This window comes from Ovis aries, chromosome X, assembly GCF_016772045.2.
Source record: "Ovis aries strain OAR_USU_Benz2616 breed Rambouillet chromosome X, ARS-UI_Ramb_v3.0, whole genome shotgun sequence".
Taxonomy (NCBI): domain Eukaryota; kingdom Metazoa; phylum Chordata; class Mammalia; order Artiodactyla; family Bovidae; genus Ovis; species Ovis aries.
The window spans coordinates 56868846-56896387 of NC_056080.1; the positions used below are offsets into that span (position 1 = coordinate 56868846).

The 27542-nt window shown below is 40.1% G+C and overlaps 1 protein-coding gene across 5 annotated transcripts in view; it reads right to left on the bottom strand.

Moving 5' to 3' along the window:
* ZNF81 (zinc finger protein 81) overlaps positions 1–27542 on the bottom strand; it is a 746478-nt gene that overhangs the window by 151228 nt on the left and 567708 nt on the right. For 4 of the 5 annotated variants that reach the window (XM_060408023.1, XM_060408024.1, XM_027963284.3 and 1 more), the window contains exon 2: positions 23850–24096. The exons of the other annotated variant lie outside the window; for it this stretch is intronic. In XM_060408023.1, coding sequence (XP_060264006.1) covers positions 23850–23921 — 72 coding nt within the window. In that variant the 5' untranslated portion in view covers positions 23922–24096. The remainder of the gene's footprint in view (positions 1–23849; positions 24097–27542) is intronic. 5 annotated transcript variants of the gene reach the window in all.

The window sequence follows — 27542 nt, forward strand, 5'->3', positions numbered from 1 at the left end:
AAAAGCCAAAGGGAATTCTTTGGTTCAGGGACTGCCATGTGCAGAGAGATGACAGCAGAGTGTGCAATTCACTCCCCAACTCATCTCCCTATCCTCTCACAGGTGTTGGAAGAGGAACAGCAGAGACTCCCTGGAGGACAAAGAGAAGTCACGGCCTTGACTAAGACTAAAATGTGGCAGGTAGATTATGACAGTAAAGCATCAGTATAATGGCCCAGTATGGCCAGTGGAAAAAACTAGCAGGGGGTGCAGGCTCACTGTGGATTTCCGCCAATGGAATGTATGTCACTCCAGTGGCCCTGGTCATTCGAGACTTTGTGGCTGTAAATGAACGCACAGCACAGACTGATGGCACTGGGAGTGCTGTGTCACTGCCTAGGCCTTCTTTTCTGTCCCACTGGACTTGAAGACACTCCTCTATGGGTCTCTTATGCCCCTACACATCTTGCTGAGTGTGACAGGAAAGCAAGGCCCCAAGTGCTCTTTCCCTGGCATTTCTCAGGTTTGTGCTTACAGCAAATGATTCTGAGGCTGGTTTCCAGGCTGCTCTTAGGCAGCCAGGTGCCCAGGCTGAGGGGTCTTTCCTGTAAGGCAACTCAATGCACATGCAGGCATTTGTCAAGAATGATCTGAGTCACCCCTGTGGGAACTTGGGCTTAGGGAACTCATAGCCTATAGGGTTTTAAAAAAAGGAACCTTCCCTGTTGATATAAGATAAGAGAGCTTTCCCTCCTTCACTTTTCTTAGAACATTTCCTTGAGAAAACTGGCATTTGTAATCATTCCTCTGTCCCTTGGATATGTGTGTAAATTTTAAAAGGGAAAATAAGCCTTCTGTCAGCATTACAACCCAGGAATATTTTTCTTATGGGCCTGGGAGCCATCTCCTTGAAATATAAACACCAAGAAGACAGTGCTCTGTCTCACTGTCATCCTGGGAGCTTAGCCTTGGGGCCTGGCTCTAAACTGGAACTACCTGCTTGTAATAAGAGAAAGGAGAATTCTGATTTGCCTTTGGATAAAGGCAATTAATCTGGCTTCCCAGGTGGTGCTAGTGGTAAAAAGAACCCATCTCCCAATACAGGAGCTATAAGAGACACAGGTTCGATCCCTGGGTCAGGAAGATCCTCTGGAAGAGGGCATGGCAACCCACTCCAGTATTCTTGTCTGGAGAATCCCATGGACAGAGGAGACTGACAGGGTAAGGTCTACAGACTCTCCAAGAGTCAGACAAGACTGAAGTGACTTAGCAGGAAAACAAAGGCAATTAACTGGCACAGATGCCACTCCCATTACCAGCTGAGCTTAGGATGAACTATGAAAGAATGTAGAGAAAACGGTGCTCTCAGGTCCTCTTGTAGGACCACTAGTTGTCGTTCATCTTAAGAACATGCAGGTACTGGACTGTATCTGCTCAGTTAAACAAATGGTTGATTTCTTGCTACCTTTGCAGCCTGATTAGCAGGTTGCCCATGATGCCAATCACTGTCTGGTTTAATACTCAGTAATCAAATCATTCTACTTCTACATTTGTGGAGAAGATTTCCTGGGTTGTCAGGAGATTGTATTTTTAATCTTCCGCAACAGTATGCTGCTGCTGATGGGATGGCCTGAAAGTTCCTAAACTGAGCAGACCAGTGAAGGTGAATTATCAAATGCCCCCCTCTTAGTGCTTTGCTCTTTTCAAATACTACCTGGATGGATCTCACTCTCCAAATTCTAGATTTTCTTTTTGAGTAAACATGCATAATACAGGACCTAAAAATCCATCAGGATCACCATCAGCTTTAATGGTGGGAAAGATGGGAAGCCCAAATGTTGCCTGCAGATCTTTTCTCTTGAATGGCCAATACAGCTCAATAGGACATGTGGAAGGAAATCCATTTGAAAGGAAAATGCAGGCTTATATTGGCCTGAGAAAGCTTTCTTTAACTTGGATGAATTAACATATACAGTGGTTTTTATTAGGACCTCATCCTCAGGCTTCCCTGGTGGCTCAGATGGTAAAGAATCTGCTTACAATGCAGGAGACCTGGGTTCGATCCCTGGGTCAGGAAGATCCCTTGGAGAAGGGAATGGCAACCCAATCCAGTATTCTTGCCTGGAGAATCCCATGGATGGAGGAGATTGGCAGGCTACTGTCCTTGGCATTGCAAAGAGTTGGACATGACTGAGCAACTAACAATTGCACTTCATCTCCAGCAAAGGAATTACTCATGTTTACAGGATGAATATCATCCTAAGAAGGTTAAAAATTATTTGGGAAGATGGAGGAAATGGGAGAATTAAAGTCACTTTCTCTTTCACCAAACCCTCCTCCTCCTTTCTCTGCTGTCTCCCCTCCTTTTGCTCCCTTTCCATGGCAGCTCTTCATCTTCACGCCTCAATCTGACCCCTAGTAAGGGTGAAGATATGATCTTCGAGATGGGCAGTTAATCAGTAGTTTTCCCTGCAAAGCGGGACAAGGAGACAGTAATGAATTATCTGCCCCATGTGAGGTGTGTATGTGTGTCTCATGCCCTAGCTCTGATTGGATTTCATGCTTAGCCTAGATTTTGACCTTCAAGATTATTTTCTTATCCACGAACTGTATAGCTAGGAAAGCAGAGATGACAAAGCAATATTATTAAGGAATAACTGGGAACTTGGATAAAAGAATGTGTCCCACACCCCTCCTCCCATGGTGGCTACAGGATGGAGAGCACTTGCAGCAGTCACTTACCTGACAAACAACAAAGGTGCTAGGCTGAAATATACAGTATGGGAAAGGAAATCCAACAGTCATCTAATTCTACATTTTCCTGACTCAATGACAAGACAGCTGGCTCTCCCTAACCACTTTGCCAATAAAGCTGATGCCACTAAGTAGCTACCCAGACTTGCAAGCAGTATGAATCTACATGCCATTCAACTCTCCAACATTTTTCATTGAGGCCTTCTTTTCCTGTGCCCAGGGAAGACCCACAGAAATTTGCACAAGTACTTGGCAGTGTGTTTTCAGTTTACAGCCCCACACATGGGGATGTGCCCTGGTTGCTACACAGAACTCTGCAACAGGATTTGGTTATTTGATTAAGCAGCAGGCACGTCAGGACTGGAAGGTGACATACCACATCAGAGGGAATTGTGGCCAAAAGACACTGACTAACAACCATGGAAGAACTAATGGCTTGAGGGGCCCACTGAGAGGGCCTGCAAATGGCCATACTTGAAGCCTTTCTGCTAAAAGTGAGCTGGGAGAAATCACAGCAGTATACTCGGAAGACTAGTGAGTTCCCTGTTGATTTTCATCGGCGGTTTGTTGATACTTTCTCAAGATTTATCAGCATGGATCCAGGGCAGTGTTCTGATCTACTTTTGTGTCAACATAGGACAGTCTATTATATAAAACTTAGCAGCAGCTGCTCAATTTTGGGATAATCTAGAGAAAGTGGAAGAAGAAAAGAAGCAGTTAAAAATCTCTTTGTGATCCCATGGACTATATAGCCCAGCAGGCTCCTCTGTCCATGTAATTCTCCAGGCAAGAATACTGGAGTGGATTGCCATTTCCTATTCCACGGGATCTTCCCTACTCCAGGGGATCTTCCTGACCCAGGGATGAGACCCAGGTCTCCTGCACTCCAGCTAGATTGTTTTTCATCTGAGTTACCAGGGTAGGCACGTTTGGCACTTGGTTACAACTATTTATCAAGGAAAGAACCCCTACTCTGGACAACATGTGAAGGCAGCCAAGGTAGGTGGAAAAACTGTATGCCATTATTATATGAGGCCAAGACACTTAAGAGGGACTGTAGCAAGAGACTCCTGAGAATGCAGACTTGCAGAAATAAGGAATCAGGAAAGGCCAGGACAAAACCCTCAGCTAGGGAATAACAGCCAAAAGGCTCAAAATTAACTTATTGAAGGAATCTTGGAGGTAGAAACTGGTGAACCACAAGTTTCAATACCTTGCCTTCAGGCTAATCTATGCTTGCCTTTTCTGAAAAAATATCAGTGCTGGAAAAGACTCTTGAGAGGGCCTTGGACAGCAAGGAGATCAAACCAGTCAATCCTAAAGGAAATCAACTCTGAAATGTCATTGGAAGGACTGATGCTGAAGCTAAAGCTCCAATATTTTGGCCACCTGATGCAAAGAACTGACTCATTAGGAAAGATCCTGATGCTGAGAAAGACTGAAGACAAACGGAAAAGGGGGCAGCAGAACATGAGATGGTTAGACAGCATCACTGACTCAAGGGACATGAATTTGAGGAAACTCTGGGAGATACTGAAGGACAGGGGAGCCTGGTGTGCTGCAGTCCATGGAGTCACAAAGAGTTGGATACAACTTAGTGACTATACAAAAACTATTGGTGCTGTTTATTCTGCAGTTTCCTGAGAAATTTGTTGCTTTCCATCTAGTGGTGAGTCAATACTCACCACTGAAGTTTGGCATTTCAGATCAGCTTTCTACTTGCTCCTTTTCTTCCAGTTTACCACAAAGACAGGTCCTCTGATGACAAGTATGCTTTCTCACCTCCTGTAAAACTACTAGCAAGAGATCTGCTTGCAAATTTTCTGTGCAGGATAAAAGCTACCATAGTCTGTAAACTAGATGGAATGCTTATGGCTATCCCACCTGGTTTGGTTATTTATGTGCCTTCAGAGAGGAAAGGGGCATGGGAAAGAGAGTTGTGCTAGAAAATTATCCCAAATGGAAACAAATCAATATATGACTTTGGGCCCTAGAGAACGATGATACTGGTTTAATTCAAGATACAGAAGCTTACCATAAGGATAAGCTATGGCCATGTGTAAAACAATATCCTTTGTTGAAAGCCCAATTCAAGGGAATAAAATCAGTTATAAAAGAATTAGAAAAGCCAGGAATAATTTTAAAAAGGAAATTCACCCTCTTATTCACCCATACTTCCAGTAAAGAAGGAAGGTAAATTTGATGAAGATGGACAACCACCATATAGATTCATACAGAGTTTAGAGAAGTAAATAAACCTGTTGTTCCATTAACTGCTTCAGTTTCTAGCCCTACCAGCTATTCTGACTTTGGGACCATAGTTTGTAAAGTTTTTCTCAGTGTTTTGCTCTTTTTTATGTTTCTGTAGCTAATGAATCTAAATTCTTATTTGCTTTTACTTAGTAGTATGTGCTAAGTCGCTTTAGTCATGTCCAACTCTTTGCGGATAGTCCTGTGGGCTGTAGCCCTGCAGGCTCCTCTGTCCATGGGATTCTCCAGGCAAGAATACTGGAGTGGGTTACCATTCCCTCCTCCAGGGATCTTCCCAACCCAGGGATTGAACCTGTCTCTTATGTCTCCTGCATTGCCAGGCAAGTTCTTGACCATTAATACCACCTGGGAAGCCCTGATTCCAGTATTTATGGCAAAGAATTACTCGTGGGTTTCAAGACTCTCTATTGTTTTCTCTAGCCACTCAGAGGAAAGCTAAGGGGAATCTGGCCCATGGAGGGATATCTATAATTGTTCATTATGTAGATGATTTTATGGTAGCCTTCAAAACTGAACAGTAACACAAAGCTGGCATTTTGGCTTTGTTACAATTCCTTACTTACTGCAGTGGGGCACAATGCCTCCCTAGACAAATTCAAATACTGCCAAACTGAAGGAAAATACTTGTATCTGTTGTCGGGTAAGGCTGTAATTTAGCAGATCAAGGAGCCTACTACAATAAAATGACTTAAGACAATTTGGGGCACAGGTAGGGCATTGCAGACAGTGGATCCCAGCTTCTGCAGAGAGGGCAAAACTTCTGGTGGAGTACTAACCTAAGGCTCTGATTTGGCTCCTAGAATTTGAAGAGGTTTCTGAACAGCTGAAACTGACTACAGTCTCTACCCCAGCTTTGAGGATTTCAAATTTTGAAAAACCTTCCCACTTGTTTTGTCATGAAAATAAAGGCACTGCTAGTGGAATTTTAACTCAAAAAGGTAGGATTAGACTATAGACCAAAGGCACCTTTCTCAGTTCTTCTGGAGACTGTGACACTGTGAATGCATGGATGCCTCCAACTGGTAGCAACAGCCACCACACTTAGTGAAAAGACACACACCCTTTCCCTGGGTCACTTACTTGTACCTCTCACAGGCTGTGACAGCTATCCTATAAGTGCCTAAGATTCAGCACTTGTCACTATGCCATTTGACTAACTGTGAATAAGCATTACTATCCAATCTGAATCTTGTACTTGGAAGATACCATCTTTTTTTATATTCCTTTAAAAAATTTATTGAAGTATAATTGATTTAGTGTTGTGTTAATATCTGCTGTACAGCAAAGTGATTCAGTTATACACATACATATCCTTTTTCATATTCTTCTATTATGGTATATCACAAAATATTAAATATACTTTGCTGTCTTAAACAAGAGGATCTTGCTGTTTATCTATCCTATATATAATAATTTACATCTGCTAACCCCAAACTTCCAACCCTTCTTCCCTCTCCACCCCCACCCCACTGACAACCACAGCTATGTTCAAAAGATGCAATCTCCTAAACCCTGCTACTCTATTACCAGCTCCTAACCAAAGAGATGACCACAAGTGTACAATGGTGGAAATTCTCTGGTAGTCCAGTGGTTAGGACTCCAAGCTTCCACTGCAAGGGGCACGGGTTTGATCCCTGGTCAGGGAACTAAGATCCCACATACTGAGTAGCGTGGCAAACAAACAAAAATCCACAAGACAAACAAAATTTAAAAAGATCAAACAAGCATACAATAGTAGTAGCAGAAGACACTAGGCAGCAAATGAATTTTTCTGATACTCCTGATCAAACTGTATACTTGAAAGAATTCCCTGAGGGTCCAGTGGCTGGGACTCTGTGCTTAAACCACGAGGTGGGGCCAGGTTCAATCCATGGTTGGGTAACTAAGATCCTGCAAGCTGTGTGGTGCAGACAAAAGAAACTGCACACTTGATAATAATGTTTACTGATGTGCCATGCATCCAAGATGAAAAGAGTCCATCTTGAGGCTCCATATGCCGGGGTGACTGCTCAAGAAATCTTGGAGAATTATGTTTTGCCTGGAATTTAATCTGCACTAACAGCCAGGTTTACTCTGCTTATTTAACTTGTGTGCAAAGTACATCATGAGAAACGCTGGGCTGGAAGAAGCAAAAGCTGGAATCAAGACTGCTGGGAGAAATATCAATAACCTCAGATATGCAGATGACACCACCCTTATGGCAGAAAGAGAAGAACTAAAAAGCCTCTTGATGAAAGTAAAAGAGGAGTGGGGTGGTCCTAAGATGGCGGAGGAATAGGACGGGGAGACCACTTTCTCCCTCACAAATTCATCAAAAGAGCATTTCAACGCTGAGTAAATTCTACAAAACAACTGAATGCTGGCAGAGGACATCAGGCACCCAGAAAAGCAGATCATTGTCCTCAAAAACAGGTAGGAAAAATATAAAAGACGAAAAAAGAGACAAAGGAGGTAGGGAGGGAGCTCTGTCCCAGGAAGGGAGTCCTGGCCCGGGAAGGGAGTCTTAAAAAGAGAGAAGTTTCCAAACACCAGGAAACTCTCCTGCCGAGTCTGTGGCGAGCCTTGGAAGCACAGAGGGCAACATAACAGGGAAGAAAAAAAAATAAATAATTAAAACCAACAGATTAGGAGCCCAACGGTAACTGCCTCAGTGGAGAAGCAGCGCAGATGCCTGCATCCGCCACTAGCAAGTGAGGGCTGGGCAGGGAGGCGCGGGCTGCAGTGCTTTTTAAGAATTGGGCCGGAATGCCCCAAGTGTAACCAGAGCGAACTAACGTGGGCTAGCATACCAGACTGTGGGATAGCTACCACGCGAAAAGCTCTAACATAAAACACCGCCAGGACCGCGCACAGAACAAAGGATGGAACAGAAATAGCCGGCTGCAGACCATCCCCCTCTGGTGGCAGGCAGCCAGAGCCGTAAGGGCTGGAAGGGGGCAATCGAAGCCCCGGAGACTTTACCTACCAAACTGCAACCACGCTTCTTTGCTAAGACTTCTTGGGGTCCTGGACAGTCACCATCCACCTCACAAGGGGCGCCAGCAGTACACCCAGAAAACTGAGCAGCAGGGACAGGAGAGGCGATAAGTCACAGCAACTGCGCTCACTAAACACCTGAGCTACTCGGTCCTGGGAAGGGCACAAAACACAGGCCCAACTGAATCTGCGCCTCTGAGGGCTACCTGAGAGCCAAGCCTGAGCGGCTTAGACCAGGGAGGTGAATGCAGCCTAGGGCCAGCCTCAGACGGTTCCCGGCGGAGCAACATAGAGCCTGAGCGGTTTGTGCACTGTGAGCAGGGGCAGGCCCAGCGGGGCTGAGACACTGCGAGCACATGCCAGTGTTATTTGTTTGCAGCATCCCTCCCTCCCCACAGCACGACTGAACAAGTGAGCCTAAAAAAAAAAGTGTCCACCACCGTCCCCCTTGTGTCAGGGTGGAAATCAGACACTGAAGAGACCAGCAAACAGAAGAAGCTAAACAGAGGCAACTGCTTTGGAAGTGACCCCACACTGCCCACAACACCAGAGAAAGTCCCAGATATATCTTTACTATTTTTACAATCATTCTCTTTTTTTGTTGTTGATTGTTTTTTTCTCCTTTTCTTTTTCTTTTTTTTAAACTTTAAAAAATTTTTAAGTCCTCTATTTCTCCTTTAATTTTAATTTTTATAACCTACTATTACTTTTCAAAAAAAAAAGACCCTATTTTTAAAGCAAATGCCGCATATATATATTTTTGTGGTTGTTGCTGTTTTTTAATAATTCTCGTGACTTTGCTTTTTTTTCTTCTTCTTCTTTTCTTTAATATTGTATTTTTGAAAATCCAACCTCTACATTTTTAATCTTTGCTTTTTGGTATTTGTTGTCAATTTTGTATATTTAAAACCCAATCTTCAGTACCCAATTTTACCTGAGAGCGAGATTACTGGCTTGCCCACTCTCTCCTCCTTTGCACTTCCCTTTTTCTACACCAGGTTGTCTCTGCCTCCTCCCCCCGCCTTCTCTTCTCTACCCAACTCTGTGAATGTCTGTGTTCCAGATGGTGGAGAACTGGTTAGGGAACTACTTAGGGAACTGGTTACTGGCTGGATCTGTCTCGCTCCTTTTCATTTCCCTCTTTTATCCTCCTGGCCACCTCTGTCTACTTCCCCCCTCTCCTCTTCCCTGTATAACTCCGTGAACATCTCTGAGTGGTCCAGACTGAGGAGTACACATAAGGAAGTGATTACTGGCTAGCTTGCTCTCTCCTCTTTTGATCTCACCGCATCTCATTCCAGTCACCTCTAACTACCCCCTCCCTCTTCTCTTCTCCATGTAACTCAGTGAACCTCTCTGGGTGTCCCTCAATGTGGAGAAACTTTTCATCTCTAACCTAGATGTTTCATCATCAGTGCTGTATAGATGGAGAAGTCTTGAGGCTACTGTAAAAATAAAACTGAAAACCAGAAGCAGGAGGCTTAAGTCCAAATCATGAGAACATCAGAGAACTCCTGAATCCAGGGAACACTAATCAATAGGAGCTCATCAAATGCCTCCATACCTACACTGAAACCAAGCACCACCCAAGGGCCAACAAGTTCCAGAGCAAGACATACCACACAAATTCTCCAGCAACACAGGAACATACCCCTGAACTTCAATATACAGGCAACTCAAAGTTACTCCAAAACCACAGACATCTCATAAATTATTACTGGACACTTCATTGCACTCCAGAGAGAAGAAATGCAGCTCCACCCACCAGAACTCCGACACAAGCTTCCCTAACCAAGAAACCATGACAAGCCACTGATACAACCCCACCCACAGCGAGGAAATTCCATAATAAAGAGAACTCCGCAAACTGCCAGAATACAGAAAGGCCACCCCAAATGCAGTAATATAACCAAGATGAAGAGACAGAGGAATAGCCAGCAGGTAAAGGAACAGGATAAATGCCCACCAAACCAAACAAAAGAGGAAGAGATAGGGAATCTACCTGAGAAAGAATTCCAAATAATGATAGTGAAAATGATCCAAAATCTTGAAATCAAAATGGAATCACAGATAAACAGCCTGGAGAAGATGCAAGAAAGGTTTAACAAGGACCTAGAAGAAATAAAAAATAGTCAATATATAATGAATAATGCAATAAATGAGATCAGAAACACACTGGAGGCAACAAATAGTTGAATATCAGAGGCAGAAGATAGGATTAGTGAAATAGAAGATAGAATGGTAGAAATAAATGAATCAGAGGGGAAAAAAGAAAAATGAATTAAAAGAAATGAGGACAATCTCAGAGACCTCCAGGACAATATGAAATGCTCCAACATTCGAATTATAGGAGTCCCAGAAGAAGAAGACAAAAAGAAAGACGATGAGAAAATACTTGAGGAGATAACAGTTGAAAACTTCCCTAAAATGGGGAAGGAAATAATCACCCAAGTCCAAGAAACCCAGAGAGTTCCAAACAGGATAAACCCAAGGTGAAACACCCCAAGACACATATTAATCAAATAAACAAAGATCAAACAGAAAGAACAAATATTAAAAGCAGCAAGGCAAAACAACAAATAACACACAAGGGGATTCCCATAAGGATAACTGTAGATCTTTCAATAGAAACGCTTCAGGCCAGGAGGGAATGGTAAGACATACTTAAAGTGATGAAAGAAAATAACGTACAGCCAAGATGACTGTACCCAGCAAGGATCTCATTCAAATATGAAGGAGAAATCAAAAGCTTTACAGACAAGCAAAAGCTGAGAGAATTCAGCACCACGAAACCAGCTCTCCAACAAATGCTAAAGGATACTCTAGACAGGAAACACAAAAGGGTGTATAAACCCGAACCCAAAACAATAAAGTAAATGGCAACGGGATCATACTCATCAATAATTACCTTAAACGTAAATGGGTTGAATGCCCCAACCAAAAGACAAAGACTGGCTGAATGGATACAAAAACAAGACCCCTATATATGCTGCCTACAAAAGACCCACCTCAAAACAAGGGACACAAACAGACTGAAAGTGAAGGGCTGGAAAGATATTCCACGCAAATAGAGACCAAAAGAAAGCAGGAGTGGCAATACTCATATCCGATAAAATAGACTTTAAAACAAAGGCTGCGAAAAGAGACAAAGAAGGACACTACATAATGATCAAGGGATCAATCCAAAAAGAAGATATAACAATTATATATATGCATCCAACATAGGAGCACCACAATATGTAAGACAAATGCTAACAAGTATGAAAGGGGAAATTAACAATGACACAATAATAGTGGGAGACTTTAATACCCCACTCACAACTATGGACAGATCAACTAAACAGAAAATTAACAAGGAAACACAAACTTTAAATGATACAATAGACCAGTTACACCTAATTAATACCTATAGGACATTTCACCCTAAAACAATGAATTTCACATTTTTCTCAAGTACTCACGGAACCTTCTCCAGGATAGATCACATCCTAGGCCATAAATCTAGCCTTGGTAAATTAAAAAAAACTGAAATCACTCCAAGCATCTTTTCTGACCATACTGCATTAAGATTAGATCTCAATTACAGGAGAAAAACGATTAAAAATTCCAACATATAGAGGCTGAACAACACGCTGCTGAATAACCAACAAATCACAGAATAAATCAAAAAAGAAATCAAAATATGCATAGAAACGAATGAAAACAAAAACACAACAACCCAAAACCTGTGGGACACTATAAAAGCAGTGCTAAGGGGAAAGTTCATAGCAATACAGGCATACCTCAAGAAACAAGAAAAAAGTCAAATAAATAACCTAACTCTACAACTAAAGCAACTAGAAAAGGAAGAAATGGAGAACCCCAGGGTTAGTAGAAGGAAAAGAAATCTCAAAAATTAGGGCAGAAATAAATGCAAAAGAAACAAAAGAGACCACAGCAAACATCAACAAAGCCAAAAGCTGGTTCTTTGAGAGGATAAATAAAACTGACAAACCATTAGCCAGACTCATCAAGAAACAAAGAGAGAAAAATCAAATCAATAAAATTAGAAATGAAAATGGAGAGATCACAACAGACAACACAGAAATTCAAACGCTCATAAGAGACTACTATCAGCAATTATATGCCAATAAAATGGACAATGTGGAAGAAATGGACAAATTCTTAGAAAAGTACAACTTTCCAAAACTGAATCAGGAAGAAATAGAAAATCTTAACAGACACATCAGAAGCATGGAAATTGAAACTGTAATCAGAAATCTGCCAGCAAACAAAAACCCAGGTCCAGACGGCTTCACAGCTGAATTCTACCAAAAATTTAGAGAAGAGCTAACACCTATCCTACTCAAACTCTTCCAGAAAATTGCAGAGGAAGGTAAACTTCCAAATTCATTCTATAAGGCCACCATCACCCTAATACCAAAACCTGACAAAGATGCCACAAAAAAAGAAAACTACAGGCCAATATCACTGATGATCATAGATGCAAATATCCTTAACAAAATTCTAGCAAACAGAATCCAACAACACATTAAAAAGATCATACACCATGACCAAGTGGGCTTTATCCCAGGGATGCAAGGATTCTTCAATATCCACAAATCAATCAATGTAATTCACCACATTAATAAACTGAAAAAAAAGCCATATGATTATTTCAATAGATGCAGAGAAGGCCTTTGAAAAAATTCAATATGATAAAAACCCTCCAGAAAGCAGGCATAGAAGGAACATACCTCAACAAAATAAAAGCTATATATCACAAACCCACAGCAAACATTATCCTCAATGGTGAAAACACTGAAAGCATTTCCCCTAAAGTCAGGAACAAGACAAGGGTGCCCACTTTCACCACTACTATTCAACATAGTTCTGGAAGTTTTGGCCACAGCAATCAGAGCAGAAAAAGAAATAAAAGGAATCCAAATTGGAAGAGAAGTAAAACTCTCACTGTTTGCAGATGACATGATCCTCTACATAGAAAACCCTAAAGACTCCACCAGAAAATTACTAGAGCTAATCAATGAATACAGTAAGGTTGTGGGATATAAAATCAACACACAGAAATCCCTTGCATTCCTATACACTAATAATGAGAAAGTAGAAAAAGAAATTAAGGGAACAATTCCATTCACCATTGCAACGAAAAGAATAAAATACTTAGGGATATATCTAAAGAAACTAAAGGCCTATATATAGAAAACTATAAAACACTGGTGAAAGAAATCAAAGAGGACACTAATAGATGGAGAAATATACCATGTTCATGGATTGGAAGAATCAATATAGTGAAAATGAGTATACTACCCAAAGCAATCTACAGATTCAATGCAATCCCTGTCAAGCTACCAGCGGTATTTTTCACAGAGCTAGGACAAATAATTTCACAATTTGTATGGAAATACAAAAAACCTCGAATAGCCAGAGCAATCTTGAGAAAGAAGAATGGAACTGGAGGAATCAACGTGCCTGACTTCAGGCTCTACTACAAAGCCACAGTCATCAAGACATTATGGTACTGGCACAAAGGCAGAAAAATAGATCAATGGAACAAAATAGAAAGCCCAGAGATAAATCTACACACCTATGGACATTTATCTTTGACAAAGGAGGCAAGAATATACAATGGAGAAAAGACAATCTCTTTAACAAGTGGTGCTGGGAAAACTGGTCAAACACTTGTAAAAGAATGAAACTAGAACACTTTCTAACACCATACACAAAAATAAACTCAAAATGGATTAAAGATCTAAATGTAAGACCAGAAACTATAAAACTCTTAGAGGAGAACATAGGCAAAACACTCTCTGACATAAATCACAGCAGGATCCTCTATGATCCACCTCCTAGAATACTGGAAATAAAAGCAAAAATAAACAAATGGGATCTAATTAAAATTAAAAGCTTCTGCACAACAAAGGAAACTATAAGCAAGGTGAAAAGACAGCCTTCAGAATGGAGAAAATAATAGCAAAATGAAGCAACTGACAAACAACTAATCTCAAAAATATACAAGCAACTTATGCAGCTCAAGTCCAGAAAAATAAATGACCCAATCAAAAAATGGGCCAAAGAACTAAACAGACATTTCTCCAAAGAAGACATACGGATGGCTAACAAACACATGAAAAGATGCTCAACATCACTCATTATTAGAGAAATGCAAATCAAGACCACAATGAGGTACCATCTCACACCAGTCAGAATGGCTGTGATCCAAAAGTCTACAAGCAATAAATGCTGGAGAGGGTGTGGAGAAAAGGGAACCCTCTTACACTGTTGGTGGGAATGCAAACTAGTACAGCCACTATGGAGAACAGTGTGGAGATTCCTTAAAAAACTGGAAATAGAATTGCCTTATGACCCAGCAATCCCACTGCTGGGCATACACACGAAGGAAACCAGAATTGAAAGAGACACATGTACCCCAATGTTCACTGCAGCACTGTTTATAATAGCCAGGACATGGAAGCAACCTAGATGTCCATCAGCAGATGAATGGATAAGAAAGCTGTGGTACATATACACAATGGAGTATTACTCAGCCATTAAAAAGAATACACTTGAATCAGTTCTAATGAGGTGGATGAAACTGGAGCCGATTATACAGAGTGAAGTAAGCCAGAAAGAAAAACACCAATACAGTATACTAACACATATATATGGAATTTAGAAAGATGGTAATGATAACCCTGTATGCGAGACAGCAAAAGAGACACAGATGTAAAGAACAGACTTTTGGACTTTGTGGGAGAGGGAGAGGGTGGGATGAATTGGGAGAATGTCATTGAAACATGTATACTATCATGTAAGAAACAAATCGCTAGTCTAGGTTCAATACAGGATACAGGATGCTTGGGGCTGGTGCACGGGGATGACCCAGAGAGATGATATCTGGAGGGTGGTGGGAGAGGGGTTCAGGGTTGGGAACTCATGTACACCTGTGGTGGATTCATGTCAATGTATGGCAAAACCAATACAGTATTGTAAAGTTAAAAAAAAAAAAAAGAAGAGTCAACCAAACATTTCCTGGAAATTTTCAGATAATTCTCCAGCAGACTCTCCAGGATGAGATTCCAAAGAGGCTTTTACTTTCCTGTATTATTAAGCACTTTTTGCAATAATAATGATCACTGGAAAAATAAAATTTATATGTTTTAAAAAAATTTTTAATGGACTCCAAAGGTTTTCAGAGTCTACCACCCTTACCTGCTTCTGCTTCATACACCCTATTATGGCAGTTGGGTCAATGAATATGGCTGGAAAGGAATCAGCTCTTTTCAGCTACTCCTTGGGTAATTAATTAAGATCAGGGGTTATAGGGACATATTTTGACAACGTGGGATCCTCTGTTGAACATCCTGGGTATAATCTTTCTTTCACTGAGTGACCTAGACCAGCCTGGCTGCTAACCCTCTGGATGGCAGCCCAGCCAGCAGTGGGGGAGCCTGAGATATTGAAATTTAATTCTGGTACAGCTACCTGGATTCTCTCGTTGGATGAACACTGTCCTAGATCAAAAGGCTAATTACTACTTGGTTCAGTACACTGCTTACTATGTCCCCCTACAGCGACCCACATAGGCCAAAGTACACAACCTAACAGATCTCTGTGAATTCATCAAAAATGTCCTTGTCTCTCTTGTACCTGACCCATTCAGGTAAAAGGTCTGGTAAGTAGTAGGAGATAATTGGGGGGTAAGGTGAATTTATAGCTACTAGAATGGGCCTTAATGATTTTCTGTCAGTAGAAGACGAGCAACAACACAGAACCTGAAGAGGAAACACCTTAGACCTCAGAAGCACAGGAAAGCGAAAGGCATTAATGATCTTTGTCTTTCAGAACGACCCCCTGGAGCCTTCCTCACAAAGAAGAATGCCCTGGCACATCTCCTCCAAATTGCAAGAGCCTTAAATTTAACTTGAGTGTCAGGTCTTCCAATACCTATGACTGGATATTATCACCATTCCCCTTTATCTTGCTAAGAAGTCTGTCACAAACAGCAGGCAGGGCCCCAGCTCCTGCATCGAACACTCAGAACACCTGTGAACACCTCCAAATGTCTTCCTGAACCATTTCCATTGGCCATCGCTCAGCAATTCTATGGGGCAGAAGAATGCCATGTGTCTGGTGGCATGGACATTTAGGACTAGACTCAAGTTTTCAAACAGAACTGACAACCTATGACAATGCTGAACTTCACCTAAGCCCCGAAAACAGTGACAGTCAAGAAATCCTCACCCCTCATCTGTGTTCCTTTTTGAGAAATGACTTACCACAAAGAACCATTCTTCCCACATGACTTAGGTAAGTCTGGCTATCCACTCTTTCCCATGACCCCATACAACTTACAAATGACTCCCTTGTTTACCTGTGACAAGGCCAAATGCAGAGCTTTCTTCTTGTGCCTGAATCTGTGGACAAGGCTAGACACAGACCCTTTAACTCCCCATTATCTGTCCCATGAATGATTAACTGAGATTAGGCATTTGTCTCCATTACATATTTACAAATGATGCAACCAACAAGGGCCATCCAAAATATCCAGATGGCTCATACAACTCAGTAACCAAAAAACAAACAGCCCAAACAAAAATAGGCAAAAGACCTAAATAGACATTTCTCCAAAGAAGACATACAGATGGCCAACAGGCACATGAAAAGATGCTCAACATTACTAATTATTAGAGAAATGCAAATCAAAACTATAATGAGTTTTGATTATTATAGTCAAATATAATTCTCACACCAGTGAGAGTCAAATATATTATCACACCAGTCAGAACAGCCATCATCAAAAAATCTACAAATAATAAATGCTGGAGAGGACGTGGAGGAAAGGGAACCATAACTGTAGGCATGTTTCTCTAACAAGGTCTATCTATATTGTTCTCCTGAACAAGAATAAGAGAACCATAGGACTCTTCATTTTTCCTTTTACTCACTCTCCAACTACCTTTTATGTGTACCTCTTCATTTTAGCTCCAATTTGTAATGATATACATTCATATACATTTGCATTGTAATTTTTCATTTAGATAACAGAAACAAGCACTGATGTCAAAAATATACTTGAAGAAAACTTTATCACGCTAACTGAAAATGCAAAGATTACTTGAAGAAAATACAGACATACATTGTACTTTAGTAATAAATCTGAATTATTATAAAGAGACAAATGGCCCTCTTAAAATACAAATTCACTGACAAGAGGATTATTTTTAAATTTGGTAAGCAGACTATAAATTGTGTATGGAAAACAAAACAGTCAAGGAAACAGTAAATTTCTGAAAAAGAGTAATCAGAGATTTAGCCCTCCTATTTATTAGAATAAACTATAAATACAAAGAAATTAGAATCATTTAGACTATGACCATTAGATCAATAGAAGAGAATAAGGTTCATAAATACACACACAATTATATATTATACTGTGTGTATATATGATGAAGTCCTGCATGTTAGTGGGGAAACTGTAGGTTATTCAACAAACAGTGATGGGACAAATGTGTAAGCATCTTGAAGAAAATGAAGACTGATCCTCAGCTAAGACTTTACAACCATCAAAAATCCAGATAGTCACAGAAGTAAAAGCAAAACCAGAGACATGAAAGCACTAAAAAGAAAATGCACAGGACTTTCCTGGTAGTCTGGTGGTTAAGATGCCCTGCTCTCGATTCAAGGGGCACAGGTTTGATCCCTGGTCAGGGAACTAAGATCCTACATGCCATATGGTATGACCAAAAAAAAAAAAAGGACAGAAGGAAAAAAAAGAAAATGCAGGAATTAAAAAATATATATATAGATGAGCAATAGGGAAGGCCATCTACTTATGGCACAAAACTTGGAGGACACAAAAGACTGATAAGCACAATTTTGTGAAATGCATGGAGAAAATGCCAGAATTTTTCTTTTAAAAGACAGTTGAGAAGTTGAGGGAAAATATTTGGGACGCACATAAAAGACAAAGAGCCACTGTCTTTAATATATAAATAGCAACAACCTAATAGAAAAATGGGCAAAGGAAATTTAAAATCAGCTTAAAAAATACTATAAATGGGTCTTTAAACACAATTACATGTATTCACCATCAGTCATGATACAAGACATACAAATTAGATCTGTAATAAGATACCATGTTTTAACCTATAACATGGGCCAAAAAGAAAAATATGACAAGACGCTGTTCTGTCCTGAGTATGCTGAAAATAGGCATTCTTATACAATTGAAAAAACCCACAAAGAAGGTCATTTTGCTATATCAATCAAAAATAAAAATGTGTATATATATTATTTGTCCCAAGAATTCCATTTTCAGAAATTTCTCTTTAGACATATTCCCTTTTGTGTTAATTGAAATATATGTGTATATAAGGATTTTCATTGCAGTATTGTTTGTAATAGCAAAGGCTGGAAATATCTTGCTGTGCTTACTTGCTCAGTCATGGTTGACCCTTTGTGACCCCAAGGACTGTAGCCCACCAGGCTCCTCTATCCATGGGGATTCTCCAGGCAAGAATACTAGAGTGGGTTGCCATGCCCTCTTCCAGGGGATCTTCCCAACCCAGGGATGGAATCCAGGTCTCCCGCATTGCAGGCAGATTCATTACCATCTGAGCCACCAGGGAAGCCTGGAAATGTCTTAAATGTCTATTAACAGGGGGCTGGATATATTGTGATATATCCATATAATTGAATAAGATTCAGCCTTGAAAAGAATGAGGCAACTTCTTACATCTATTGACATTTAATTATCACTAAAATTTATTAAGAAATGAGAAAAGTGTTAGAAGTTTAAAAATGGATACAGCAGTGTGTGTGTGTGTGTGTGTGTGTGTGTGTGTGTGTGTGTGTGTGCCCTTGTAGCTGCCCTTAGAAAGGGTATATGGGAGATTAAGGTCAAAATTGGAGGGCATGTATTCTTTCAAAAGATTTTTACAAAACATAATATTCACACAAAAATTCATGCAATATAAATATTTGGCCTAACTTATTATTCAAGGCAAATACCTACCTAATTCCCACTCTAGTCTGGAAACAGAACATTGCCAGCTGTTTGCCCAGGAGCCTCCTCACTCCTGAGGTCAAAGAGTTGGACACGACTGGGCGACTGAATAACAACAACCTGGTACATAAGCCAAGGATTTCTCTTGGGTATTTTCTAAAAGAGTTTCCTCATATGGTCTACACATGCTTTGATGAAGAAAGCTAAAATGTTTTCCAAAGAGATTGTACCAGTTTACACTCCCACCAGCAGTCTATGGACTGCCAATATGAGCTAATACATCAGTAACTATATGTACTGAGATGAGTATATGAGCTACTGATACAGATCCTTATCCTTGCTAACAGTTGTCATTGTCAGGCTTCTTAAGTTTAGCCATTCTGGTGGAGGTATGGTAGGATTACATTGTGGTTTCACTTTTGCATTTCCCTGATTTCCCTGAGTACCATCTCAGGTGTTACTAGCCACTTGGATTTCTTCCTTTGTTACACACCTATCCAAATAACCTCTCTGACTACAGGGTCATCTGCTTTTTCTTATTGTTCTACTGTTCTTTATACATCCTGGGTAAGAGTCCTCTGTTGTCTGTCTCTTCTTCCACTCTGCGGCTTGTGATTTTCTTTCCAATGGAAATAAGTTATCATAAAAGTCAGCAGAGCACCTGACTTTGGAAGTAGGGGAATTCTGGAACGCTAACTATGGACATTTTCTAGACCTACATAGTGAAAAATTACTGAGCTGTACATGTCTATTTTGTACACTTTTCTGGACATATATCTCACAACAAAAATACTTTTTAAAAGATCGGCTGAATCTAGGAACGACTAACTCCATCCCTATGTATACAGTCAAGGGAGGGTGGACACACATACATGACATGAACAAAAATGTTCATGGCAGCATGGTTTATAACTCATATTCTATTTTACCAAAAGATTTAAAATTACCAAAAACTGATAAGGATTTGTTTTGTGGACTACCTTTCCTGAACTAAAAAAGAAAAAATAACAGTGTGCTCTCAACTGCTTTTACTTACATAAAGAAATTCATGCAGAGAAAACTAACTTGGTTATATGTATTAAAGAGAGGTGATCTTCAAGTTCCCTGGTGGTCCAGTGGTTAAGACTCTATGCTTCCACTGCAGTGGGTGTGGGTTCAATCCCTGGTCAGGGGACTAAGATCCCACACGCCCCACCATGGTGCAGCCAAAAACTAAATAAAAATTAAAAATAAAGAGAAGTGAATAGACAGGAAAAAGATAAGAGAATTTAGACTATATATAGCTTTTCATATTTTAAAATATTATATATATATTAAAAATTTTTATTTTTGAGCCATCTGACTATATTATCATTTAAAAATTGAATTTAAAAACTTTTACTAATATAAGAGTGATAAGACACTAAGCAAAAATTCTGAAAAGAAAAAGAGTTATTTAAAACAAAAACATGGGCTTCCCTGGTGGCTCAGTGGTAAATTCTCCTGCCATTGCAGGAGACATGGGTTCAAACCTTGGTCCAGAAAGATTCTACATGCCACAAAGCAACTAAGCCCATATGCCACAACTATTGAGCCCGTGCTCTAGAGCCCAGGAACTGCAGCTACTGAAGCCCATGCACCCTAGAGCCCCTCCTCCACAGCAAGAGAAGCCACTGCAATGATAAGCCCGAGCACTGCAAGTAGAGAGTAGCCCCTACTCACTGCAACTAGAGAAAGCCCTCATGAAGCAATGAAGACCCAACACAGCCTAAACAAATAAATAAGTAAAATTATACATAAAAAATGTATGTACAGTTATCATAATAGTTGCCATCTTGGGCCTCCTCACAGACCCTGCCTAGGGCTGTACCATATAGTAAGTCTCTTCTCTGTCACCAAGGGCTTTGTATTGATAGTTAATAGATATTGCTTAGTGATCATTAGATCTTGTGGCCTCTCGGCTCTATTAGTCTTTAAATAAGAATGAAGACCTTCACTGAGGTATTCCCAGTGCCCATAAGACTAGTTGCTGCTGCTACTGCTGCTAAGTCGCTTCAGTCATGTCTGACTCTGTGCGATCCCATAGATGGAAGCCAACCAGGATCCCCCCTCCCTGGGATTCTCCAGGCAAGAGACTGGAGTGGGTTGCCATTTCCTTCTCCAATGCATGAAAGTGAAAAGTGAAAGTGAAGTCGCTCCGCTGTGTCCGACTCTTAGCAACCCCATGGACTGCAGCCCACCAGCCTCCTCTGTCCATGGGATTTGCCAGGCAAGAGTACTGGAGTGGGGTGCCATTGCCTCCTCCAACAAGACTAGTTCCTATTCATAAATCTTGACTTAGGAATGCACTTGCTGTTTCCAAGCACGTACCCCCACCCCCAGACCCTAGGTTAACTGTGAAATTGTCCTAAGCCTCCCTCAGCTGTGTAGGAGGCAGCTGTGAATGCTTCTGGTTCATTGGCCCCCTGATCCCACCCTGTGAGTAAGTTACCTATAACAATAAACTGATCCATTGATTATATGGAGTTGCCTGCCTCATTTTTCAGTCTCAAGACACCATTCCAGTATCTTGAGTATCCCTCCATCTTCCAAAAATATAGAACAGCATTAATGAGAGACACAGAAGATGATTGGGGAGATAAAGTTTTAAAAAAAATTTCTAGGAAGGAGAGTGAAAGAGAAAAAATGGAAATCGGTAGAGCAAAGAATTTAAAATATGGAGGATCAACAACTGAAATAAGAGATTTTTTGAAAAGCAGAAAAAAATGTGTGTATGAGTGGGAAAAGGACTAGACTGGAAACAGGTTTGTAAAATTCTACACAAAAATGATTTCCAAGCTAGAATTCTACACTCAGCCAAAAAGATAAATTTATTATCAGGGTCAAATAAACATATTTCCATGGTATTTCTTTTTTATTTCTGTAAATATATTTATACAATTATATATATATTACATAAATACATTTTATATGACATTCTCAGATATGCAAAGCTTCATAAAATTCTCTTGTCATGCATCCATTTTCAAGGATATACTGAAGGATGTTCCCCACCCCCCAAATTAGAGGGTAAACCAAGAAAGAGGAAGACACAGGATCTAGGAAACAGGAAGGAAAAAAACAGGATTCTCAGGGAAGGGAATCTGATACAAGACAGAGGTAAAAAGGATTTCCTGATAGATGGCAAACAGAAGACACCAAAGTCATAGCTGTGTGTGAAGGTGAGGGAGCAACCAGACCAGCCTTCAGCAAGTCAACAAGGTCCAGGAGAGATTTTTTCAAAGAGAAGACACTGATACCCAGAGTTGAGATAGCACTCCCTGCTATTACTTGCTATGTTAACTTGAGTCAGATAGTTTTTCTCTATGCCCCAGTTTCCCCTTGGAGAAAGAAATGGCAATCCACTCCAGCATTCTTGCCTGGAAAATTTCATGGACAGGGGAGCCTGGGGGGCTATAGTCCATGGGGCTGCAAACAGTTGGATACTACTCAGCAATTAAACAACAGTTTCCCCTTATATAAAATGAGAATAACAATGGTACCTACTTCTCCAGATTGTAACAAAGATGAGTTAGTAGATGTAGTGTGTGTGTAACAGTGCTGGGCTCATAGTAAACATGGTATGAGTATTTATAAGTAATGTCACTATGTGTGTGTCTGACTCTTTGTGACCCCATGGATTGTAACCATGGGGTAATCCTCTGTCCATGGGTTTCTCAAGGCAAGTATACTGGAATGGTTTGCCAGTCCCTTCTCCAGGGGATCTTCCTGACCGAGGAATTGAACCTGAGTCGGAGAAGGCAATGGCAATGCACTCCAGTACTCTTGCCTGGCAAATCCCATGGATGGAGGAGCCTGGTAGGCTGCAGTCCATGGGGTCACTAGGAGTCAGACACGACTGAGCGACTTCACTTTCACTTTTCACTTTCATACATTGGAGAAGGAAATGGCAACCCACTCCAGTGTTCTTGCCTGGAGAATCCCAGGGATGGGGGAGCCTGGTTGGCTGCCATCTGTGGGGTCGCACAGAGTCGGACACGACTGAAGCAAGTTAGCAGCAGCAGCAGCAGCTCACATTGCAGGTAGATTCTTTAACGTCTATGTCTGAATATACAGATAGATTTAACTAGCTAGAAAGAAGTTAAAGCAAAGAAATGATCAAGCCATTAAAAAAATAGTTAATTCCAGGGAAAAGTAAAAGTTGTGAAGAAATAGTAAGCAGGGATACTACACAACTCAACTATAAACAGTCATAATAATAAACACGATAGATCTAATCAGAACAGTGACAGGTAGAGGCAAATGTGTATATGAGTGGAGGTATGTGGAAAAGCTAAATCTCTCCCTTCCATAGTGGAAAGTCAATAGATAATGTTCAAAACTAAAAAGAAATCCATTAAAAAGTTTAAGAGAGCTTGCTTCTAGAGAGCTGGAATCTGGGAGAAACAAAGCAGGGAAGAGTCATTGTTTTAAGAAGACTTCGAGAACTATTTGGCACCTTTTGTCATTTATAAATAAACTAGAAACTAATTTCAAATTACAAAGTGGCAAAAAATATTCACAGAAATACTGGGTTAACCAAAAAGTTCATTTGGGTTTTTTCCATAACATCATACAGAAAACCCCAAACAAACTTTTTGGCCAACCCAATATATAAGAATGATAAAAGGTTATTAACCTTACTCTTTAAAAAAAACTGTAAAAATCCTTAAGCTAATATAAATAAATCAACAATGGACAGAAGGAAATTCACATAAATAAATAAGCAATAAAAATCCCGATTATGTTGCCTGATTAAAAAAAAAGTCATACAAATTAAAATAGCAAGATATTATCTTTCATTCTGGAGAATTTCTGTCCCTGGGTGCCTCTTCCTACTCCTTACCTCACAGGAATTGTCACGTCCCCCTGTAGTCAGGGTCAGGGATGGCCCAGCAGCACTCCGATTGCCTGGCATCTTTCTGATGGGCTTTACCTCCAGGTTCTCTTGCTGACAACTCTGTTCTTCCCAGGAACCCGAGGTCAGGTGGGCACCTGTGGACTTAACCACAGCTGCTGATGCTGGAAATGGAAGATCCTGCAGCCTTCACCACAGGGTCTGTCGCAAGGGCTAAGCAGAGATTCCAAGAAACCTGGAAAAACAGTGTTCATGTGGTCAGTTATTCTGCATTCACCCCACAAGTGCTTCCTGAGAACATGGCACTGAATACTGTGGAGGAGACAGTCACATCAACCTATTCAACCTATTGAACCTATTCACATCAACCTATTCAAGTCATTCACCAAAAGGGAATATGAGTGTGACCATGAGACTCAGACTAAAATTAACAAAAGCTTCATTTCTAGCTCTGTCGTCCTTTAGCTATATGAATATGAAAATGTTTCTTCAGGTTTTCTTTTCCCCAAAACAAATCAAAAATATTTATTTCAAGGGACTGTGAGAATCAAATGAGTTGATGTTTTTAAGGAACTCAGCAACAGACTGGCCCAGATAAATACTTAATTCATATTAGCAAATATGGTTATTACAAGGGATCATGTAATATGCAGAAGGAGGTATCTCATTTAATGTACACATCAATCACATTATCTGTGTACTGCTGTAATTATTATTATCTCACAGTATGTATATAGAGGAGAAGGAAATGGCAACCCACTCCAGTATTCTTGCCTAGAGAATCCCGTGGACAGAGGAGCCTGGTGGACTACAGTCCATGGGGTCGCACAGAGTCAGACACGACTGAAGCACCTTAGCATGCATGCATGCTTGCACTGGAGAAGGAAATGGCAACCCACTGCAGTATTCTTGCCTGGAAAATCCCAGGGACACAGGAGCCTGGTGGGCTGCTGTCTATGGGGTCACACAGAGTTGGACACGACTGAAGCGGCCTAGCAGCAGCAGCAGCATGCATATAGAAACAGGTTTAGTGATGCTAAATTGAAGTCAGTCTACCTGGCTGCAAAGTTCACATTCTCAATGGTATACCACATGGTACCTTATATATGGGAGGCTCAAAATAAACATGGTTCTACTATTAAATAGATGTTGAAAACATGATTATAACTTGAAAAAAGTAAATGTTAAGTAGTTTCTTAAGACAGAAGATATATGCCATAAAGAAATTACTAACAGTCTGGGACTAAAATTTTTAATTACCACAAAAACATCCAGAGGTAAAAACTGTTTCTCCTGTTGAGGGAACTAGGGAGGGGAAGTTGTTTCCCTGTCCAAGCTGAGGTACAATTTCATTATAATCAACTAATCCAGGCACTACAGATTTAGTCATTCTTGTTGGGGAAGGGTAAATATCACATAAAATGAGGAGGAACTTAAGACAAGAGAAGTTAAAAAATGACATGAAAAAGAAACAAGAAAGTAAACAAAATAAAAAGTAAAATAAAATTAAAAGTATGAATAGGTTAAATTTTAAACACGTAAAGATGACGTTGTGTCAGAGAGAGAATATGCTTTCTTTTCTTTTGCCTATAGAACTTTTTACAAAATTCTATCAAATAACTTGGCCACAAAAAAACCTGGTAGATGTCTGAATGTTTGGAATGGACAGGCTGCATCCTCTGATTATAGTATAAGATGTTCAATGTCACAATGCCTTAGGAAATGCAATCAAAACCAAAAACGTTCTACTAATTAGCAAACCATTTCATATACACTAGGGTGGCTAAAAAAAAAGTAACTAATGTTGGTGAGATGTGAATAAATTTGAGCTCTCAGACATCACTGGTAAAATTTAAAAATGGTACAGCCACTCTGAAAAATAGGTTGGCAGTTCCTCAAAATGCTACCCATATAGAGTCATTGTATGACCCAGCAGTTCTACTCCTAGTATCTACCAAGAGAAATGAAAGCCCATGTTCACTCCAAAACTTGTGCACAAATATTAACAGCAGTATTATTCATAGTAGCCAAAAAGTGGAAACCATTTAAATGTTGACCAACTGATGAACAGATAAACAAAATTTGGTGTGTGCATACAATGGAGTATTATTTGGCAATAAAAAAGAAGTACCAATATATGCTATAACATAAATGAACCTTGAAATCATTATCTTAAGGGAAAGAAGTCAGTCACAAAAGACCACATATTTTATGATTCCATATATATGAAATGTCCAGAATAGGCAAACACATGAGACAGAAAACTGATTAGAAGCTTCCTAGGGCTCAGGATGTAGAGTGGCATGAACGATGAATGTCTGCTAATGCATGAAAAGTTTCTTTCTGGGGTATTGACAACGTTCTAAAATTATACTGTGGTGTTGACTAAACAATTCTGTGAATGTACTAAAAATCACTGAACCATACACTTCAAATTGGTGAATTTTAAGGTACTGAATATATATGCATGTCTCTTTTATATAACTAAATAAATAAATCTGCCTTAAAAGGAAAAGAAAGTGAAAGTCGCCCAGTCGTGTCCAGCTCTTTGTGACCACATGGACTATACAGTCCATGGAATTCTCCAGGCCAGAATACTGGAGTGGGTAGCCTTTCCCTTCTCCAGGGGATCTCCCCAACCCAGGGATTGAACCCAGGTCTCCCACATTGCAGGCAGATTCTTTACCCGCTGAGCCATAAGGGAAAAGGAAAAAAGAAAAAGAACACTTTCCTAAATAACCCAGGATCAAAGTCAGAAATCAATACAAAAGCTACAAAATTTTTACCAGAAGTCATGGAACATGCTAAAGTTTTATACAAAGTGAAATGTATATATTTTAATGGCTTTATTTTTAATTAAAAATAAATATAACAGGTGCAGATGACATCACCTGGAGCTTGAGCAGCTGCATGAGGGTATCAAAGACCATGTATTTCATAAAGCCAGCCAAAAAACGTTAAGGTAAAAAATACAGCAAAACCAGTTACCACTAATTTAAAGAAAATAAATATTGTGAAAGATGAAAAATCTAATAGAGTGGAAAAATCTGTAGGTATACAAAAGGAACTTGCACATTTCTCAAAAGGTTTTTATCTTTAATCTCTATAGAAACAGCTGATTTTTCAGCAGTGTCATAAAAATGAACCAGTTAACAGTGGTGAAGCTATACAAGATTAATGGCTCAGCTGTAATACACTGGTGATATATCAAATTGCCCCCAAAGACCAACAAAGTAAATATTCTATACAAATAAATAGATAAAACAAAAAAGAGATACATGTGTCTTTTTCAACCCTGGTTTCCTCAGGGTATATGAGGTGGATGAACCTAGAACTTATTATAGAGAGTGAAGTGAGTCAGAAAGATAAATACCGTATTCTAATGCACAGAACCTAGAAAAATGGTTCTGAAGAATTTATTTACAGGGCAACAATGGAGAAACAGACATAGAGAGTAGACTTATGGACATGTGGAGAGGGGAGGAGAGGGTGAGATGTATGGAAAGAATAACATGGAAACTTATATTACCATATGTAAAATAGATAGCCAATGGGAATTTGCTGTATGGCTCAGGAAACTCAAACAGAGGCTCTGTATCAACCTAGAGGGGTGGGATGGGGAGGGAGATGGGAGGGAGGTTCAAAATGGAGGGGCTATATGTATACCTATGGCTGATTCAT